This window comes from Setaria italica, chromosome IV (assembly GCF_000263155.2).
Source record: "Setaria italica strain Yugu1 chromosome IV, Setaria_italica_v2.0, whole genome shotgun sequence".
Taxonomy (NCBI): domain Eukaryota; kingdom Viridiplantae; phylum Streptophyta; class Magnoliopsida; order Poales; family Poaceae; genus Setaria; species Setaria italica.
Genome location: NC_028453.1, coordinates 34,231,758 through 34,254,230, shown reverse-complemented (window position 1 = coordinate 34,254,230; position 22,473 = coordinate 34,231,758). Strand labels below are relative to the sequence as shown.

Genomic DNA, 22,473 nt, shown 5'->3' with positions numbered 1-22,473 from the left:
GAAAAGTTAACTATTTTAAGTTTGACTCAGAGATGATCACAAAGATTTATAGCACCGAATAGATATACTATGAAAATATATTGATGAAGAAACTAATGATACTTATTTGGTATCATGAATATTAGTACTTTATCATATAAATTTGGTCAAACTTGAGATGCTTTGACTCTCCGAAAAAGTTGGAATGACTAATAGTTTGAAATAGAGGGAGAAGTAATTATACGAATCAGGATCGAGGAGGCGACAGTACTGCCGGGATTAGCTCTTTTGGCATCCCTTTCAGGATGTGTCACCTTCGGATCGCAAGGCTTTGGCCGCCGCCATCCGGTCACCTGACTTGCGATTTAGCGCATTAGAGCATCTCCAATAGACTATCCATTTTTATTCTCCATTTGACTCTCTAGCCAGCTTGGTAAAAAGATTCCTCTCCATATTAAGTTGCTCGTTCCAACAGACTATCCATTTCCCACTTTCCAGATCCCAATATCTTATTTCCTCTCTAAAAATCTACACTCTCCATCCACTCCAACAGCCTCTCCATTTCGCACTACAACGACTCCTCATTTTGCACTCTCCATTTTACGATGGGACTCACATTTGGCAAGCTAATCTCACTCTCCAAGTTTGGAGAGTATAGGGAAGTATTTGGCAAGCCAGATAGGATGACCATTCAGATACCAATTTTATTGGGTCGTGATTTTTAACTAGACTTGTTAAATTTTGACTTAGAGAGGGAGATGGCAAGGCTGTTGGAGTAGCTCTTAGGTTGCAATCTGCTACTCGAGCAACATGGAATGGATAGTGGACGGAAAACCACACCGCCACCGGATTAACCGAAGCAGCGGTTTTGATTTCGATGCTACAGGAGCAAGAGGGGTCAAGACTCGGGAGCCCGGCGGATAAGATCACGGGTGACGTACGTCGAGCGGTGTTAGGTGTTAGGCCAGGGCCAGCCAGAATATGCAGCAGGATTCGGCAATCATATGCGATGCGAGGATCGGACGAGGCCGACCAAGGCCGGCGGGTCGACGAGGAAACGTGCGTGCGTAAGCGAGTGGTGAGGTGATTGAGGTCAGGTGGTCAGGGCCGGGGCGCTGATGATGGCGACGGTGTCCAACCACGACTGGCTTTGGCTTCGCAGTTTATTCAGGGTTGTTCGTGTGGATCAGCGTGATACGGGTCCGTGTTGCTTGCGGCCGCAGTGTACCGCGCCGGTGTCCGACCGATCATTGGTGGTGCTACTTGTGCTGCAGATGCTACCGATCCACATCATGCACCTAACGACGCTTTGGATAATAGTACTAGTTTAGCAAATGGCGACGGTACTGATGTTCAGTGTTAGTCATAGCAGGAACAAGACAGAGGGTAGCTAGAGAGCTTCTAGTACTCTAGTCGGCATGTTCGGCGGGGATTGAAAAACGAAAAACATTATTTTAAACATCAACTGAGAAACCGTAAATCTGTCCCCTGGAACTGACAAGCCATCTCGTAGAGATTCTCGATTTCTCTCTGCAGATGGATCACGTTTGTTTCATAAGAACAAAAATGGATCGCGTTTAGTAGGATTTCCTTGTGTTTATGGTAAGAAATCGGAATAAGAAACCCCGAGTCTCGGCTTAAAGCGGAGGTTTTGGTACTACCAAAGAAGCCCTCAGTCTAAGTCCAAGCAAGACCGGCTTTTTTTTTTTATCCAACCTGAAATCCGAGTTTCCATGAGTGGAAGACCTTCGAGTAGAACGGGCCAAACGCAAGTCAAAAGTCAAACCAGTGTCTCCAGTACAGTACACTACTATCCTTGCAAACCAGTATCGCTTTCCTATCGTTTTTCTGTCCTTTGCAGTAGTACCATTGAATTTTCTTTGAGAGCGAGGTGTGTGCTCAAATATTTTTTTTTGGGTTAAAACAGGTCTGAAAACTCAATAATGGTACCACTAGCCTTTCATCATTTTGCCTTGTACCACTAGCCTTTAAAACCGAACCATAGCTTTTAGGCAAAGGATTTTTATTTTTTGAAAAAAAAACGAACCATGATAACAACATTAACTGAACTCTCAGCCCTAGAGCAGCGGTGTCGTGGCGGGTCCTGAAAGTGAAACGAGATTTCCCCTGCAGTACGTGATTTCCAATAAACCATTTCACAGCCATTCAAATTTTTGAAGGATGCTGTCGCAATGATGTCAATCCGCGCCACAGCTATTAAGCATCAATCAAATTTTGTCTTCTGGTTCGGAGAAGTGCCGATTTTCAAGAACGCGAATCTTTCCTTATTCGTAGACAAAGCGGATTCGGAATTGTCTTTCCTTCCAAGGATAACTTGTATCCATGCGCTTCAGATTATTAGCCTGGAGTTCGCCACCAGCATGAGATTCCGCGGGAAAAGTTTTGCTAAATTTCTCCCTTAAGTAAATAAATAAATGGAAGATCATAAATCTATGGTAAAACAAACTTGACCACGTAGACGCAACGGCAGTCGGCAGCAGGTGAGTCAGGGCGGTCGGACCCGGCCTGCTATAATACCGGAGCAGAGCAGCGTGCGCGGGCGCCTACAGGTACGAGCACAGGGTCCCCCCTCAACCACCCGCCCCAACGCCCCCCAACGACCTCACTCCCCCTCTCTCGTCGGCCGGACGCTGCTGCAAGCCAAGCCAAGGCCCCCACCCCGGATTGGATCTCGCCGGCGCGCGGTGATGGCGCCGTCCTCGTCCTCAGCCTCGGCGGGCTCCCACGCGGGCCTCGCCATCGCCGCCACCGCCATGGCGCTCTCCGGCACGCTCGTCCTCTTCTCCATCTGCCGCGCCAAGCAGCCGCCCCACCTGCAGGTCCCCTCCTCCTCCGCCGCCGGCGCAGGCGCTCCGTCTCCCCGCCTCCGTCCCTGCCTCTCCTCGTCCGGTATGTCTTGCGCCCTCCGCCTTCGGTTCTCGAGCCTCGACCGACCGACCCGACTGACTCGTTTCAATCCCGGGCGTCGCAGAGAAGCGTAAGAAGCGGGAGAAGGCGCGGCGCGGGGGCGAGAAGCGGGTTCGCTTCGCGGACGACGTCGTCGACAATGGCGCCGCCTCCGCGTCCTCCCCCCGCGCGGCGGCGGCGGCCATGCCAGCGAACCGGGAGGCGCTGTACCGCGGCATGCTCCGCGGCCGCTCCATGCTCAGGGTCTCCTGCTCCTACTAGCCAGCTTTAGCTAACTGCTCCATTAATCTACTAGACCTTCCTCCATCCTCCTCGCTTCTCTTTGTGTGTGCTGCCGGCTAATGCCCGGCGCTAGCTGCTAATCGCCTCCCGATTAATCGCTCCCTCGCGCATTGTTGGGAAGTTTTGTATTTAGTGGCCGTCCACTACGCCGCGAGGGAGCTAACGATCCCGTGTGTGTGTGTGTGTTGGTGCTCTGTGTACTACTACCTGCTTCCTTGTACATTACTCCTGGATTCTGAGTGATCAGTGAATGATTCTTCGCTGCTCCAAGCTCAAAGCTCCCATCTTTCACTTCTCTTCCATCTTCCTCCACTCCGCCACAATTGCTTCTCTCTCTTTTTTTTGCATATTTTTTCAATTTCTTGGCGATAGATCTTTTCCCCAGATTGAGGTGCCTGCCCTGCCAGAATTGGGTTCACCGGCCGGCGTCTTATCGCCGGCTACCGTACGATCAGGCGTTGCTGTCGGGCACTGCTTTTCATCGGTTTCTGTGGAGGCGAGGCGAGGGAGATACCGGGATTCCTGGCTGTGGGAGCTCGCTCGGCAGTGGCCGGTGGAAGGTGGATGGCGTCTGGCGTCTGGCTCGGGCGGCGACAAACGGATCGGAGCGGGGCGGACAGGGTCGGAGGCGTGCTCGCCTCGACCGGCTGGGGGGATGCTCACATGGCCCGCCCCGAGCGTGCGGCCGCCCGTGAGCGCCCCCTCCGTCGCCGTCGCCGTCGCCGTCCGTGTCCCGGAAGGCTCCGCCCAACAAGTGTCTCGACGTACGGGGGGCTCGACTGTTTGACAGGCAGCCTGCCTGCTCGTGTGCAACTGCAGAGGCAGGCAGGCAGGGACACCACCATATCCAGTTGGAGTTCAGAACACTTGAATTCTTCTGCTTTCGTATAGTAGGTCCAACAGTTTCATGTGGGATTCAAGATCCGACGAAATTCGGAGAAAAACTGTTTGCATCTGAATCTCAACATGAAATTAGCTCATGACCACGACGGATTCCGAAACCTATCGCAACATTTGTGCCTGTTTTTTAACAGTGCCTAGTGAGTGCAAGAGCACGCTCCATGATTTCTATCCTGTCGGCTTTATCGTTCATCTTGTCTCGAGATCCGGTCCCCTCCCACGCTCGTGCGCGCATCGACGGCCCTGTATGCCAGCATCGCCATTGCATGGTCCCATGTCCGGGATGCTTTTGATCAACCACTCGCCACATTTTTTCCCCACCAAGGGCCTCGCCCGAATTTCATTATCAACAAGCAACGAAATTACAGAGTTTTAAACAGACGTCACATGCTCAACACGGTGACTCTACACCTAATACGAATGCAAAGAGCTGACCCAGTTGGAGAAGAACATTCGTCAGGGACCTACTATGGATTACAAGAATTCCACCGGTAACTACTAGAAGAAAAGAGAAACAAAAGCAGCTCAACAGCTGGGGGGCTACTCTTCAGAAAGCAGCGGGCGCGAGCTACCATCCTTTTCTTTCAACGCAACAGCACCACCCCTGAACCCGTGTCTTCCACTGTTCCTTCATGAGGATGGAAGTGCAGCGCCGCCTCCTTCAACGCTTCTGCTCCCGCCTCCATGTTCTGCTTGTGATCCTGCTTCTGGAGACTTGCCTAGTATGATATAAAAGAAGAAGCTAAGCAGACAACCTTTGTAGGAGATTTAATCTGTTTTTTCTCAAAATAAACTGCATTCTTAGTTTTCCATATTGCCCAGCAGATTGTTGACAGGCCAACAAAGTGAATATTTTTGTTTTGCGGCATATATCTCCTAACCCATTTCCAAAAGTGTGTGAGAGTGGATGGTCTACAAGGAGCACCAATCACCATTGCAATCAAGCTCCAAATGTATCTTGCTAGGGAACAATCAAAGAAAAGGTGTTCTATGAACTCATTTGTATTAAAAAATATCATATTTTGCCCCCCTGCTAGTTGTGTTTCAGGAGATTATCTTTGGTTAAGATGGTATTTTGATGTACTAACTACATAAAGATTTTGATCTTTAATCGGATTTTAGATTTTCATATCTTAATGTGAAGATTGCCTAGTTCGGTACTGCACAGATGAGAGTACAATGATTTGACAGTAAGTGATCCAGTGATCCATTTTGGTTTATCTTTCTCAGTAGATAAAGCTAAAGCTGAGAGCATATCTCTCATTCGCCTTAGTTGATTTTAAGCTCTTTCGTCTAACCATCTACGGAAGGTTAATCTCCAACCTCTTGCAGTCATATTTGCTACACTCACTGTTTGATTGGTACATATATTGTACAGATCCTGGAATTTGTCTCTTAGAGGGACCATTCCACACCAAGGGTCCCTCCAGAAGTCGGTATTTTGACCATTTCCAATTGTAATAACTCTACCCTTTAGGTAAATATCTTTGACCTTTAACAGATTATTCCAAATCAGAGAGTTGTTGGGCTTGGTTTTTAATTGACCTATACCCCTTTCAATCTTTGTACTTTTTCCTCACTATTTCCTGCCAAAGCCCTTCTTCATTTTCTAGTTTGTACCACCATCTACATAAGAGGCTCAGGTTCATTTTTCTCAAATCCTTAATTCACAAACCACCTTTCTATTTTGATCTAGTTATTTTCACCCATTTAACTAGATGATATTTTCTCTTAGTGCCTCTCCCTTGCTAGAAGAACCTTTTCCTAATTTTATCCATTCTTTTGACCATAGTTTTTGTAACATGTACATGGACATGCAGTAAGTTGGGATGGTGCTCAAACAGGAGTTGATCAGGGTGACTCTCCCTCCAATTGATAATGAACTACCTTGCCAACCGTCTAATCTTTTTAAAACCTTCTCATCTAGCAAAAGCCAATCAATAACATGCAATTTGGATCCAATTACAGGGACCCCCAAGTACTTAATGGGCCAGGTTCCTATAGCACAATCCATCATTTCAGATAGGAATCTATTTTCTGTTCATCTTGTGAAATCATGAGGACTTCACTTTTATGAAATTTATCTTAAACCCTGACATTTTTTCGTAGGTGTAGAGCAGAAGTTTCATATTTTGAGCCGTCTCCAACTCATCTTCCATATATAATATTGTGTCATTGGCATATTGGAGTACCACAATTCCATGGGTAAGATATTCTGGCACAAGACCTTTGATTAAATCATTGTCTTGTGCTTTATGTATCATTTTTGTCAGATTGTCTGCAACTAAATTGAAGAGAAGGGGAGACAGAGGATCCCCTTGTCTTACACCTTTGCCACTTTTAAAGTAACTCCCCACCATGTCATTAGCTTTCACACTCAATGTTCCGCTCGAAACTACCTCTTTAATCCATTTACACCATGTCTCACAAAAGCCTCTTTGTTCTAAGGTTTTAAAGAGGAAATCCCAGCTGATTTTCTCATAAGCTTTCTCAAAATCTAGTTTAAGGAACATACCATCTTTCTTTTTGATTTTGGCATCATGCAGGATTTCATGTAGAGTTAGAACTCCATCCATTATATTTCTTCCTTTTATAAAGGTTGTTTGACATCTATTCACTATTCTGCTCATGCAATTCTCAAATCTGATCATGAGAATTTTGGTTATGATTTTATAGCTCACATTTAGTAAGCAAATTGGCTTGTAGTGTTGTATTTTGTTGGCTGCTTTTGTTTTTGGAATCAGTGTGATTATCCTATAGTTTAGCCTCCCAATGTCCAATTTGTGTTCTCTAAACTCCATCAGCATATCTAGCAAGTCTTTTTTTTGATAATGTCCCAACCATACTGGTAAAACTCCACTAGCATATGATCAGGGCCTGGGGCTGTGTTTTTTTTCCATAGAGAAAACTGTTGTTTTGAGTTCTTCTTCAGAGAAAGGTCTAGAGAGAAATTCATTTTGTTCCTCATTCACCTTTTCATTTTGATCCCAACAATTTGGGTCTAGTTTGAAGTTTGGACTATCAGAGGGTCGAAAGAGCTCTTATAGTAATTTGTGGCATGTTTCATGATATCTTCATCTTTTTCTATATTTGTACCCTCATGTTCAAGATGGAAGTATACATTTTTCCTCTTTTTCCCATTGGCTATTTCATGAAAATAGTCAGTATTGTTGTCTCCTTTTAATAACCAGTTTGAGTTGGATCTTTTGTGCCATTACATTTCCTCCTCCTCATGTAATCTAAGCAAATATGTTTGAATGAAAGTTTTTCATTCTAGAAGGTTTGCACGAAGCATGCCTTCTTCTTCTTTCTTTTCCAACTCAAGTAGTTCTGATTGTAGAATGTATTTGTATCTTCTTGTTTGACCCTTCAAGTTAAGACCCCATCCTTTCAAAAACTTTTTAACTCTGTTAAGTTTGATATACCACTTTTGTACTGCATTCTTTGCTATAATTTTCTTTTCCCAAATTTCTTGCAGCTTGGAAGATATTCTTTATGTTTAATGCATGATGTTTCAAAGCAGAATTGCTTTTTTTCCTAATCTTCTCATGGTCTGAATAAAACAGTAGAGGGTTATGATTAGACATATATCTGGGTATTTTCCTTAGATTTGACGTAAGTCTGTTTTCTAGTCAGGACTCATGAGAATTCTATCAAGCTTGTCAAGAGTTGGGTCTAGCATATTATTACTCTAAGTAAACATCCCTCCATTTAAAGTCATATCTCTTAATTTATAGGAATTAATGATCCAATTACACATGTCATTGAATCCATTTCCATTGAAAAATTTATTTTTCTCCTCACTAAATCTTAGAATGTTAAAGTCTCCTCCTGTCAACATAGGAAGCTTCCTGTTTGCACATATACTGGATAGTTCGGTTAGGAATTGTTCCTTTCTATCATGATGTGCAGGACCATAGACAGTGACTAGAAGCAAATGTTTCTTCAATTTCTTATCATATATCTCAGCTAGGACTGAAAAGTCTTTCTCCTCAAATTTAGTTATATCAAATCTCTCCGTTTTCACTTCACATAGGATCCTACCAGATCTGCCCCTGGAGGGCAACTAGTGCCAGACATATAATTTGTCAGGATCAATTAGTCTAAAGAATGTCTAAATATTTTTTCTTCATGGTCTGAGACCATTGAAATCTGCTTTAAATTCAGAAGTCAAAGCCTTAATGCATGTCCCCATTTCCTTTTTGGACACTCCTCTACAATTCCATATTAAGCCTCTTATGGATCACTTTATTTTTGCAAATGCACCCTTTCTGAGATTATACCTAGAGCTAGATCTTGGTATAACTCCTTGAAGGGATGTAACCTCATCAGAAGGATGGGTCACTTTCCCCCTATCACATTTGTTTTTGGGACCATCTTTCATTCTTGCCGTTTTTCTATTTTTTTACTAGTTACCTGCTGGAAACCTTCATTATCAAAAGGATCAGAGGAATTTGATTTCCATTCTATATATTTCATCTCCTCCAAGGGGATATTTGCCAAACTTTCCATTTCTTGAGCGTCATTTAGACAGTTATTCCTCTCATTTAGGTTGGATCTAGCTTTTTCCATATCTTTTAGTAGGTCAAAGTGTTCCAGATCTATTGTGTTAGTATTACCACCCATTTTTACTAAATCTACAAATAAATTCATTATTATCTAGAACTGCAAAGGAGTTCTTAAAATTAAGGCTGTTACCTTTCAAATTCTTTTTCTTGACTGCCACCTCCACTTTATCTGCGATTTTAACTCCCTCAAGCCCTTGCTTTTTTAATCTGTTACTTTGCCTTGAATGATGAGCTTCTACATTCCCTGCTTCAATTAAGTCTTCTGCCATTTCCTTGTGCTGATTGTTAGTGCCCCTAAGTGGCTTGTTGTTTGAATCTTTAACCACAGCCTCTGTCACATCTTCTTCAATTAAATCATTCCAATTTGGAGAAAGCTGTTGAGTGCTATGTGCTTCAATTGAGTTTTTGTTGTTTGCAACCTGATTGTCAGCTATGTAATGCTCTTTTTAACTAGAAAGTTGCACTATTGGGGCCTCCTGAGTAGTCGATCCTGGGCTAGGAAAGCAGGTTGGGGTGATGTCAACTTTTTCCAATAGCTCAACATTTTTCTCCTGAGTCTTGTTTTCGTTGACATGCATCTTCCATAAATTCTTGATCTCCATCTCCTAAAAAGTTCTAAAATTCAGATGTTCTCCACCAGGGGAGACAATATCATCAAAATAGAGATCTTGATCTTCGCTCTCTTTATCACTACTTCTTTCCATTTGTCTGTTAGACCACCAATTAAATCATTTTTAGTGATCTTGTCACTTTTTTCTTATCTTCAACTTGTTCATTACTCCCATTGCCTCCACTCAAGTCTAACTGTTTTCCTCCTTCCTTATTTGCAGAGTGCTGGTGACCCTGTTGCTGCCTTAATGGTCCTAACTCATAGTGTGGTTTACTACCATCATTATTTGAGAAATTTCCTCCTTCTCCCCTTTTTGGTTTTCTAGGGGATGGATTATCTCATTTTCTCTATCAATTGTCCTTGTCCAAGTGTTCCATGCAGAATTAGACGGTTCTTCAGTAGGTACTTCCCTCTGGAAGGTGACGTCATAAAAGTGCATATCTAACAGACCTTCTACTGTGGCTGGAACTTTGGTGATATGTTTGCAACCAATCTTGACCCTAACATACTCTCATCTCTTAAGATTAATCTTATCCACCTCTAGTGATATCCTCACAAGAGAGCCAACATAGCAAGCTCTTTTTTCTGTCATTTTCTCTGAAGGAATTCCAAAGATTCTAAACCATGCTGTAGCAAGTTCAGCTTTGGCTCCAGCATAATGATTCCATTGCTCAACTTTGAAGGATACCCCTAGCACCATTCCCATCTGCATTCCTGTGAAAACTTATAATTCTTCCACCTTCTTTGTTCTTGGAAATTTTATTTGAAACTTGTTTTCTGCTACTTTTTTTTCATACCACCTCCAAGTTGATGTCGGGCCAGCTTGACCTTTAAACTCCCCTTCTACTTGTCTAGCTGTCACCTCACCCTCTTTGATGGTTATGAGAGCATAGTTGGCCATGTCTTTTGTTGTATCACCATAATCATCATCCTGAATGATGTGGAAGCCAAGATCTAGAGCTGCCAGCCCGCAGAAGGGGGCTATGCACTCCTAGAGCATAATTTCTGGGCAAGATCTTGGGACATGGCCTTCCTTTTTTGCATCTAGGGTAGACTAGTGGCTTATAACATTCTTCTGTTCTATAACCAACCTTTCCACACTTTTTGCAAATCCCTATAATGGACTCAATTTCTGTAGGCAACCTTTCCTCCTCTCTTTTCATGCTTTGATCTCTCTTCCTAGAGTTCTCAGGCATTTCTGTATCATGAATTGCTTTACTTGCTGGGATTTTGGTTCCCTCCTGATGTTGAAATTCTTTATCCCTGACATCCTCTTGTGTTTTAGTCGAGTGTTCCCTCTCCTTGCCCTGATTCAAGTTGTGTCTTAAGTCAAACTGTTGTTCCCTGGTAGAGTATTGGTTCTAATTTCTCTCTGAATCTCTTTTGTCTCCAGTGCTAATTTGAGTATATTCCTCCTCTGAAATTCCCTCTCCTATCATCCCACTGCCCATAATTGAAGCGGTTATCATGATTCTGAGCAAAGCTTCCTGAGCCTCTCCCAGATCTCCCACCTCCATGGGGAACTCTCTGCGCCCCATAGCTATTTCTCTCTTCCATCTGTTGGGGTTGTTGTGGATTGCTTTGCAGAACCTGAGAGAAGGATCTAGTGTCGCCTCTTAGGGTCGACCACATTGAATTCGCGCCTCGAAGCGGGGCGTTCGTGGAATCTCGACCAGTGGAGGCAAATCTAAGAGTGGGAACTTGCACTTCCTTGCACTTGCCCGCTGAACTACTTCTCCGCCACAGGTGCTCGAGGTTTCTGTCGAATCCTCCTAAATCGGCTCCCCAACCATAACTGATAGGTGGATTGGGAGCTATTGGAAGTCTCCCCACCAATGATCATTGAGGGTTCACCGGATTAGGGTTTGGGGGTGGATGCAGCGGCGGATCTGTGAAGTTGGTGGCGGTCAGGCTGGTGGAGATGGCGACAAGTTGGGTGAGGCGGAAGAGAATGAGCACGGAGGCGAGCGAATATGCGAGATACCAGGGTCCCTCCATACCAAACGCGGCCATATCTCTGACCTCCATGGCCCAGCATCCAGGCGGGTGGGTGGGTTTAGGGCTAGGCATGTACCTGGGGACGGTTCCCCTACATGCAGTCTATCATGTGTCTGGTCATCGCGGGGACCTCCTATCGTGGACGATGCCGATCGCGATGGCGCCGTCCCTCCGAGGCGGTGGTCTAGCGGTGGACACACGTAGGGAGAGAAGCGGGCTATCCCAATGAAGCTCTATCTCGTGGTTTTCCGTCACGAAGCTCTATCCCTCCATACCGATCTTATGCAGCAGAAAATCGAGTCTTCGAGTCCACTTACCATAATTTTTGTGTTGTTGGATGATGGCCTATCAAATTTTGAAGGAGGAGGAAAAGATTCTTTATCTGATCTTTAGTATAAAGCGAGGCAATGATTAGGCTTGCACTATCGTGGGTCGTCATGGCACGACGTGTGTGTGGATTATGGGATGAATCTGCTTGCTTTTTCAGGAACCAACGAGCATGTGACCGGATACACTAGAGTCTAGACTAGCTTTAGGATCTGATTTTTTCTCTCTCCCAATGTTCCTTTTGAAAATGCACCATTCTTGTTTGCAAACTAGAAGCAGAACCCCCATGTTATTGTTTCATATTAGAAGAAAATTTCACTTAAAAAAGTATCGCGTAGCTGTCGAATATCGCCTAGTTTTTACCTTCTTTCTTGATTTGCTGACTTGTGGTTCCCCCAACTGGGTGAAGATGCTCCTGAATTTGCTAGCAGGAAATTGGTCAGAAACCTTTATGAATGATATATTTTGAATTAGATTTTGAGCATACACTGCAGAGGATCCCGGTCGAAGGTAGCGAGATCATGAAGTGCGTCACGCTTAGCGCATGATTTGATCTATAAAGGTTGGAATTTGATTAGTTGGAGGAGCCAAGCTTTAGAGGTTGGGAGGGGCTTTTGGACACCGTACTATAGTGTTCTTCTTTCTCTTTAATTTGTTTTTCTTTTTCTTTTTCTATAGTTGTTTTTCAGCCCAGCGCGGCAGCAGTGAAGCCGTAAAGCACTAATGAACTGATCTTTTTTTAATAAAGAAACTAATGATTGATCTTCCCTTCATCGCATGTCAGAATTCAGATGTCCTTTTTCACCCCTATTTCAGCATTGCATGAATTTTCACTATAGGAGACTGCATTGGTAATATTGTACTAACATGCATCACCTGAATTCTTAACCACCACCATTCCATTAGTGTTTGAGCAAATACTTATCAAATGTTGAATCAAACAAATGCAGTGTTAAAAGTTCCTCAAGATTATCTATCGAGCAAAGACTTCCATTTTTGTAGGTTGATCATATTTTACTCTATTGAAAACTCTGTAGAATCAAGACCATTTCCTCTGCATCGTTCTTGTTCTTGCTGTCGTCAGAACCTTTGCATCGTTCTTGTTCTTACTGTCGTCAGAACCGTATGGGCCATGCTTTCCAGATTAAATATGTTGTTCTTGCCGTCGTCAGAACCCTCTGGTTTCCCTGCTTTCTAGATTGTTTCACGCTGCTTTCTCCCCTGTTTTGCTTTCTTCCCTGTTTTGTCTGTTTTGCTTTCTCCCCAACCTCGTGATATCACCAAAAGCTTGGAACCTAGAGAGCTCCGGCACCTTCTTCTTAGCTTGCGTCCTCATCACTAAGACAATGACAAGACGGAAACACGATGCAATAATTTTGTTTCATATTAGTTTTGAGGAGCACGTAAACTTCAAGTCGTAAAGCAGGTCTAAACAATGCCACGCTTGGGTTTAGTTGGCTTAGAGGGACGGAGAGAGATCAGAGATGGAAAACTTGAGGAAGAAAAAAGAAAGAACACAGGCAAATTAGATCCAATTCAGATCAATACGCTCAACAGGTCGAGGTTTTCACTTCCTGATACGGCCTAATAGGCCACCAAGATTATCTATAATTCGTTGGGCTGAAAACACAGCCTAAAAGCCCATTTCATTATGATTTGGTGTAACAAATTTTTAGAACCTCCTAAAAAAATAAATTTTTAGAAAAAAAAGGTAAAAGCATAACATGTCAAAAGTGGGATTTGAACCCACGCCCTCGTTAGAGGACCAGAACTTGAGTCTGGCGCCTTAGACCACTCGGCCATCCTGACTTTGGTGCCACATATTCTGATAATAGTTTATAAATAACGTTATTTCGTGGTCGTAAGCCAAGCAAGTTCAACATTAATACATTATTATCGAGCTTTAAAACTCGTTAACCTCCCACACCTTCACAAAACTATAAAAGGCGTGACTAAAGATTGATGGTCTGTGAAACTGTCAGCAACCTTTTTTATAATCCGTGCACGACTTTTATGAGGTTAAAATAAACAACATGAAAAGGCAAGCTTTACAGTAGCAGCCACAGGGTTTTAAACTTGCTGTTTGGCTGCAAGGTTCCATAATTTTATAGTCTAAAGGTGGTATTGTGGTTTTTAAATCATATAAACCAATAGTTACGTGACTCTCACTCTATTGCAGTGTCTTGTATCGCTGGCAATTTAATCCAATAAACATGACTCTCCTCATGTCCTCCATCGTATGCTAAGTCTACCAGCAAGCTATCTCTTATGTGTCAAGCAACTCTGCAAGGAGGAGATGCAACCCCCTAACAAACATCTAGCACAACCGCCAATGTGTTGCTATGGGCAAAAGCAAATGTACAATCCCATTCTATCATATATTGAAACGTCATTGGACCTGAGCAGGGATCAACTGTGTAAAGCTTTAGTTCCGGTCAAAACCATATGTTGTATGACTTTGGTTTATTGTAGCACACCAATATCAGCGGCACAAGCTTAGCTTTTTTTTTTTCAAATAATACCCTCTCTAAAACTAATAAAAAAGTGGCGCCATACATCCAAAAAGATGAAGGATGACAAATGAATGACATTTAGATAATATATTCTATATTTAGCCATAGGGTGGGACTAAGAAGAAATGTCAATTAAGAAAAAGGATACAAATAATGTTTCAACATGTCAAACCCCGAGCACTGATGTTGACAAACTTTTTTTTTATAAGAAACACGTATTGTGATTCGAAGTATGCGAAACAAGCTTTTCTCTTGCTTTGGGAAAGCTCAAAGGTGCATCTCTAGCTATACCCTCAGGATTGCTCTAACTTCCAAGGCTCTAACAAACAATTTTGTCGATGTCAATCAAAACAGAGGAATAACATCATTTTATCATTAAGGCGATGAAATTAATGCCACTGGTGAAACGTACTACAAATTATGATGAATAATTTATTACTGGAGTTCAGTCTAAAGGTACATCAAGTTACTGGAAAGTGAGCAAATTATCTGATGTTGTGAAACAGTGGGCTTCACCTTGAAGGTGAGTAAGGTGATATTTCTTTTTAAAAAATGACCATGATAGAAAAGATTATAGCGATACAAGGTTCTGATGTTTTATCTTTCCTTTTATTTTGCTCTTCAGTCATATATAGTGTATATGGAGCAAGCACAAATGACAACTTCAGTTATCTTTCCTGAAAACAATAAAAAAAATATTTCGAAAGGGAAGAATACCCATAACAACCCCCCCCCCCCAAACCCCCCGTACATGTTGGGTGTTAAATGGATTTTCACAAATGACCCAATGACGTCCATTTTCCCAGGACATGAATCTGACACATGAACGCACACAATAGCTATGACATCCACTTTACCAGCACATGGATCTGAAGATGAACACACACAATAGCTACAGTGAGCGCATTTCACCACCTTCTTGGAAGAGCTATCCAAGAACAAATCAGAAAGCTGGTGCGAAGCAAAGCAAAAAACAGCGTCAACCGCCAACCCATGAATTGCATATGTCCACTGCTCTATGTTCTATGTAAGCACACGCAAAGAAAGGGCGAGACATGTCACCTTTCTTATACACATTCCCCTAATGCCTTCCATTCTCAAAAATGCTGATTTCCTTTTTTATCTACTTTTGATAGTTCTCAATAATATCATTGCCCAGAATCACAAAGGGCGTAAAGAGTATGGGTACCAAAGGTCGAAATAGAAGAAAAACATATGGTGTCAGCTCCAGGCTAGAAGGGGCAGGAGTAGATATAAAGGTGCAGCGGCCAAATATTACTCCGGGTAGACCAATACTGTATAATATAGTGGGTGAAGAAATTGAGCACTGGCAACTATACAGCTGAAATTAGTAGACAATCATGGAACTCTGTACCCACATGAATTTTTCCCAGCTAACTGCAGGTGATAGATGAAGAAATGAAGTCCACCTTAAGCGGCCAAGCGGATACAAGTTGGGGGGAGGTATGGAAGTCTGTACAAACTGAATTCACGTTAACCCGAGTGAAGAACAAGCACCAATCAGACCACAAAGACTGATATGTGTTTGGCTGTTTGCAAGCATAACAGAAAGGACAAAGCACCACAGCACATGCTGATAACTCGCACTGGTTTTCAGACATTGCAGTACATCATAAACAATCAATGAGATCAAGAAAACGCAATTCACTCATAAAATAATGAATTTACAACTATGCCTGAGCAATCAGGAATATGCCAATTTTACTTGCAAAGGTACACATACAATGTAGTCATGTCACCCTCATTCTAATTGATCTGGAGTCTGGGGAGCCGTATTCCTTAGAAAAAAATAAACAGAACACATGACGGAGCAGTCCAGTGCATTACATTTACTTGTGCAAGTACAACGACACGATAGAGCAAAGGGGAAGGCATTAGATTGGTGTAGAATTTATTTTGTAGCCTGAGCAATGATGTTACTTATGGAGCTGGCTTCCTCTTTGGCAGCCTCAACTAGCGAATCCTGCACAATTCAGATTTCAGGAAGAAGTTTGTTAGGATAAAAAGATCATGCGCTTCTAATAGCAGTTAATTCATAAAGTATAGCATTCTATCTGTGCCTAACCACAGTCCTGGATATGTGCGTGCCATAGGGAATGAAACAGGTTTTGTGACTAAATCCATGCACAAGTTTTACATCAATAAATGGAAACAGAAGGCTAGGGAACTCAGTTGGCACAGCAGAGGTCTTCGGATACTATTTAACATCTACTGAATCACAGGGTAAAAGAACTGAAGTGCAGTCAAGACAACAAACAAACAAAATCTCGTACCACACAATGTACACTCCAAATTAATCATGACGAATAGCGGATTTTCAAGGAAATAGAAAATGATAAGTTGGCCAAATGTCAGGATGCAAACCTGTGCAGCAATAAGTCTTGCAACATTCTTCTTGCTAGATTCTTGAAGCTCACCAGCTATGAGAATTTCATCCAGTATGTAGTAGGCCTGCATAAATGGGAAATCTGCACTGATGAACATGACTACAAACCCATAAGCATGATAAGAAGCTAGCACGAAGTTGCCAACCACTAAGTTCAATCCCAGATCCTCAGTGTCAATAAGCATTAGAGATTACCTTGTGGAAGTTGAATATCAAATCCAGTTCACATACCTAAAGAAGTTAAAAGAGAAAACAGTCAAAAAATGACATGAAAACATGAATCCTTATTTATGTGAAAGAATACTGAAGCACTCACACTGCCAAAATAGCGGTCGAGTATCTCAACGAAATGGTGGATGATTTCAAGGACTTCGAGCTCATTGTCATCAGCATCAATGCACATGCAGAAATACAGGCTGGCATACCTGGCCACCATAGTTATAAAGCGACATCAATAGCTAGTAAGCATATATTGCAAAAGCAACATAACCTATGAAACAAAAGGTAGAACTCAATAGCATTGCTGAGCCATACCTCCTGTATACGACTTTGTAACCTCTCCACTCGACAAAGTTGCAGAGTTTGGGCCCTCGTGTAATAATGAGTCCACTGAGCTCACGAATAACCTTTAGAACATGACAAGCAAACTTAAGAAATAAACATCCAGCAAAATGCGCCTCACTAACAAAATATATTTAATGGATACTGCTTATTCAGATAACTAAATGTAAGATAATACGACGAGGCAGAAAAACACCATGAATGAATACATGTTCAAGTTTACATAACAGGAACCATCCATCATAGCCTCCATGGAAACACAGATGCTGGATAAAAAATATAGCTTACAAGTTGACAACTCACATGCGTACCATAAGAACATCAAACTTTTCATTACAAAACGCCTAGCATATGATTTGTACAAACTAGTCATGGTTGCAAAATCTTAACACATACATTATACTAATTGGCATGCATAGTCTTAACGTTTGCAGAAATTAGCATCCACTGCTAGTAATGAACACAGAGCACAGCAACTGGAATTGAATTACTCGAGTTATCACACAGAGAGTAACGTAGGACACTGACCTTGGTCCTCTCCTTCTGGGTGTATGGCGAATACCACTTGGTGAGCCTAACCTTGCCCTGGCGGCTGATCAGGAGCACGAAATTAATCTGAAAAAACGCAAAGGAATCGACATATTTAAGCTAGCTTCTACACAAACAAGATCCAGTGCTAGCTCATAACCGTCTACTACAGGACTACAGGAACCCGTACGAACACCGCGTCCGGCATAAACGCAAAGACACGGATCACAAAATTACAGGGGGAAAGGGGCGGATCTTACCATGGCGGATGGCAGGAGAGGTCGTAGCACGCTCTGGATCCTGCGCAGCCAGGGGGCGAATGGTCGAAATTAGTGGGTAACATGCGCACGTAATTGGGTCAGATCCGGATACAGGTTGCTTACAATAGGGTTTGGGGTGCTCGGTTTCGCGCAGCGGGGAGGGAAGCGAACGGAACGGAAGGGGGCGTACCTGGTGGATGCTCGTCGCCGGCGAAGGGCCTGACGAGGAGGGCGGCGCCGACAGGAATGAAGCCACGAGAGAGGGAGAGGGAGGGGCGGTGAACGGGAGATCTAGATCGGCGATCCCTGCAGCGGGGAAGCAAATGGCCTGCGGATACGAGCAGACTAGCCAGTGGCAGTTTTTTTTCCCTATTTTTTTCTTCTCTTTTCATTGTATAATCTTTGTAATTAATTTATTACATTTATTTAAACTTCAACATATTTTTTTTAAAAACTGTCTCATCGTATTTTATCTAGGTCAACAATTTTAATGGACACGTGAACTAAGCGTAGCTCAACTGATAAGGTTCATACGGGTTCGTTGTTCAGTAAAAGGATGTTCGAAGTTTCAAGTTTCAACTTTGAACAAAGAGTATTTCAGCTTAAAATATAAGATATTATAGAAATATAACCAACTATATAATAAAATATAAAGTTTTTTAAGAAAATATATAGCTTCGCACGAAAATATTCAACATCTTCATGGAAAAAATGTTCAGTTTAAGACTGAAAAAATTGGTTTTCTGATAGAAACTGTTTTAGAGATGGTACACTTTAATACCATCCAAAGATTACACTTTATAAATTTAGCACTCCATCACGTTTTCCGTCCACGCTGCCCCATCTTCATCGTCGTCCCTCTCTTCGCCGAGTCACAGTCACTAACGCCTGAGCATGTCATCCTCATGTACATTTCCTTTATTTCTTTCTCTTTTTTTTCTCACAAATAATGTACAAAATAGCGGGCTATGGAATTTAATGTAGAACTGTGCTCAACCATTATAGCTCCGCTATAGCACGCTAATTAGTATAACACTGTTGTAATAGCAGCTAGCATCAACTGTTATAACCTAGCCGTAGCCCGCTGTTTCGTACGTTCGGTTCGGTGCATATCTGCGGCAAGGCGGCGATTTCTTGCCGAGGCCTCCTCGTGCCGTCGTGCGCGACAGTCTCTTAGCCCCTGGGCTAGTGGCTACCTCCGATTGTCCCGACCACCAAAACTTGAATGCAAAGGCTAAGAACGATTCAATCAAATTTCTCCTCAGTCCTTTGGGATTCTTGATTCTTGCCTCCCTCCCCCTTTCCTTTTTCCTCTCTCCATCTGCACAAATCATAGCGAGAGATGCCTTAACTCCCGTGAGGTTCAGAGCTGCAAAGGCTTTCTCCAGAAACCTGTATATTGGTTTCATCAAAAAAAAAAAAAAGAAACCTGTATATTGGAATGCTCGATTTGGTGCATCGCGGTTCGGTTTTACTGATTGGGTGCTCGGATTGGTGGATTTGCAAATCGATTTTTGTGGCTGGTTGTTTGATTTGGTTATTGGAACGCTCGATTTTGACGGCCTGTTCGCTCTTGGACGCCTGCCTGCTTGTCGCACGCGCGCTTGCTTCGGAGCTTGACTGAGACGACTCGGTCTCGGCGGCATGCGAGCTTACGAGGGGCGTGCTGGCGTGCTGTAGCAGTGAAGCGGAGGGGAAGACAGCAGCAGGCAGAACCGCAGAACGAAACGATGTGACGGGGAAGACGACGGAAATTTCTAAACGGAGAGATTTAAATTGTGCCACTTCAGTTCCCTGGTATATCTCTAAAACTGCCTTCTTTCGATGTCATGGAACCAATTTTGCCTTAAAACTTTGACTAGTAATTTCTATAAACAGAATATTTTAATAGAAAACATACTATGCAGTCATTTTCCATTATGAATCTAGCAGCATCAAGCTTATACTAACTCTTTATATAGTTATCAATGGTCAATGTTTTAAGAAAATACTACTTGTATCTGTGCTCGAAGAACACAATTCGTTTTCTTATGTCGTGCTCTTACCTTCATCTCAAACCTCTGATTTCTTACGCATTACTGTATCAAAATCTGTTATTGCCGCCATTAGATCCCTTTTGGTTTGGTATGTTTTCCAAGTTATATCTACTGCTACTTTCTTCCACTAATACTATTAATCTCGTGAATAGGCGCTCTCAAAAGGCAGCAACAAACCAACAAGTAAGGTCATCCTTTTTTTCCTTCAAAGCTTCCAGTCATTTTTCTCTTTAACCGTGCATCTATTTTGCATCTATTTAAACATTTGTGTTTCTTAGGACTATATTTTATAGTATTTTCTAGGAGAACGTAAACTTTTGAGTCGTCATGGCTCAAACAAGGCCACAGTTTAGTAGAGAATTACATATGGAGAAAAGGTTAAGGAAAAAAGAAGAATACAAGAGAATTTTGGGAAGTGGCGAATTTAGCCCAATTTGTAAAACACGATACGGTCCAGCAGAACGAGGTTTGACCATTTACAATTTGGGCCCAAAACACGGCCTAACAAAGGCCATTTCATCATCATTTTAACGAAGTCTACGGAAAAAAAAAAGGGAGCTCAAAAAACATGTCCGAATGAAAAGTGGGATTTGAAGCCACACACCCTCGTTTGGTCTTTGGTGCCTAGAATTCTCATAAAATTATGAATAAACTGGGCCTATGTGTAGCAGAATGCTGACTTTCAGCAGTGTCTTCCACGTTCTGAGGCGCTCTTCCTTAATCCAAAAAAAATGTGCACCCGTACAAGTTCATCATTGTAATAGAGCTTTAAATTCATTAACCCACCCTTCTCTCTCACACAAAAAAAAGGAGAAAAGGGTGAATAAAGAAGGTGGGGTATTAGTGAGTTTTCACTAATGAGCTGGCTACCTTTTCATCATTCTTGCACAACTTTGAAAAAGGTTTAACAGCAGGAAAAAGCAGTGAAAGGAGCTTACAAGGACAATCATACATCATTGGCACTGATTACCCACTCCACCACACACAACCAAAATCATGTGTCACCAACATGATGGATGGCGACATGGCAGGTAGGCCTTGGTCACCCAAAAAGAGGCCATTTTTTCCCTCCAAATCTTTAATTCCCTTACAGACACGCGTCAAATTCTCCTTTTATATCACGGTTAGAAAACTCAGCATTCATCCCGAGGCTCAGTACTGGTTGCGTTTTGACCTATAATAATGTGAGCATTATGACCCGGTACTAATGTGAGCATTAGTACCGGACCTAACGGCTAGCCCCCAAGGAACCCTTGTGACCCTAGTACTGGGTGGAGGCTTCAACCGGTACTAAAGGTCACCCATTAGTACCAGTTGAAGCCTCCAACCGGTACTAATGTGCCTAAGGGCCTTTAGTACCGGGTGGAGGCTTCACCCGGTACTAAATCGCAACCTCCCCTTACGCGTCAGCCCCCTTCTCTCTCTCACCATGTTCACCCCCCCCCCACACACACTTATCCGCTCATCCCCCTCATCTTCTCACCCACGCCTCTCTCTCTTCTTCTTCCCGTTGAATCCTCTCTCTCTCCCCAGTTGAATCCCCTCCCTCTCTCCCCCACACAGATCCCATCGCCGCCCCTCCCGTCGCCGCCCCTCTCCTCCCCCTCCGCTCGCCCCTCACCTTTTACATGTGGCGAGGAGCAGCGATGGGGCAAGGAGTGGCAAAGGCAAGAAGGGAGGGCACGACGATGTGGTGGAGCGTTGGCAGGGTGTGGCGGAGCAAGGAGCGGTGGCGGGGCAAGGAGCGGTGGAGCTCCGGTGGGAGGGCGCGACAGCGGAGCGTTGGCGGGCGTGACGGAGCAAGGAACGTGTGGATCTTGGAGTAGCGGCCACCTCTCCCTCAGATCCGGCAGCAACAGCAACCGACGGGTTGAGGAGCGGCGATGGCTGAGCAGCATAAGTACGCCGCCTCCCTCCCTCTCTTTCTCTCTCTTCGGTGCGGGGCTCAGGTGCGACCGGGGCTCCGGTCGGCGGATTTTTTTTATTTTGTAATACACCTCTTTAGTATCGGTTATTTGACTCGGTACTAAAGGTCCTCTTAGAACCGAAATAGTAATACCGGTTGCACAATCGGTACTAAAGGGGACTCGGTACTGAAAGCGCATTCCCCAGCAGTGTGCATGGAGGCACCTGCAAAGCTACTTCTTCTCTATCCTCGCTAATTGCGTAATTGTTGGTGAAAGTAAGGGTCCGGTAATCATCTCCAAAGCGAGAAAAAGAGAAGACCCAGCAAATTCCGTAGCAGCGGTAGGCTTTCAAAGTTCAATTCAAACTTGCTGTGTGGCTGCACGGTTCCACTACAGGTGAGGACTACATGTTTTATAGTCTACAGGTGAGGACTGCATGTTTTAAATCATACCACTAGCTACGTGACTGTCACTAGCTTGTTACGCTGGCAGTTTAGTCGGATATAAACTTGGTTATCCTCCATCGTCATACTGCTAAATGTACCAACAAGCTGTGTCGAACAACTCCACAAAATGAGAAGGAAATTCGACCACTCTCAGAAATTATCCTCCATCATCCTAATTCAAGCGATCGAGAATCTGACTAAACCTAGGATTTCTAGAAATTAA

The 22,473-nt window shown here is 43.3% G+C and overlaps 2 protein-coding genes and 1 non-coding gene across 3 annotated transcripts; 1 reads left to right on the top strand and 2 right to left on the bottom strand.

Annotated features, from left to right (window-relative positions):
- Positions 1–2,542: 2,542 nt before the first annotated feature.
- Positions 2,543–4,175, top strand: LOC101761101. The gene is made up of 2 exons (XM_004965884.3): positions 2,543–2,889; positions 2,972–4,175. Exons 1-2 carry the CDS (start codon positions 2,688–2,690, stop codon positions 3,166–3,168), a joined length of 399 nt encoding a protein of 132 aa, XP_004965941.1. The 5' UTR covers positions 2,543–2,687; the 3' UTR covers positions 3,169–4,175.
- Positions 4,176–13,317: 9,142 nt separating this feature from the next.
- Positions 13,318–13,401, bottom strand: TRNAL-CAA. Its single transcript has one exon. It is a non-coding gene; the product is annotated as a tRNA-Leu (tRNA).
- Positions 13,402–15,750: 2,349 nt separating this feature from the next.
- On the bottom strand, positions 15,751–18,213 carry LOC101760699 (AP-1 complex subunit sigma-1). Its single transcript, XM_004965883.3, has 8 exons — positions 18,052–18,213; positions 17,862–17,901; positions 17,602–17,688; positions 17,047–17,138; positions 16,829–16,937; positions 16,708–16,743; positions 16,491–16,577; positions 15,751–16,089 (listed from the first exon to the last, which is right to left on the bottom strand). Exons 2-8 carry the CDS (start codon positions 17,862–17,864, stop codon positions 16,018–16,020), a joined length of 486 nt encoding a protein of 161 aa, XP_004965940.1. The 5' UTR covers positions 17,865–17,901; positions 18,052–18,213; the 3' UTR covers positions 15,751–16,017.
- Positions 18,214–22,473: the final 4,260 nt, after the last annotated feature.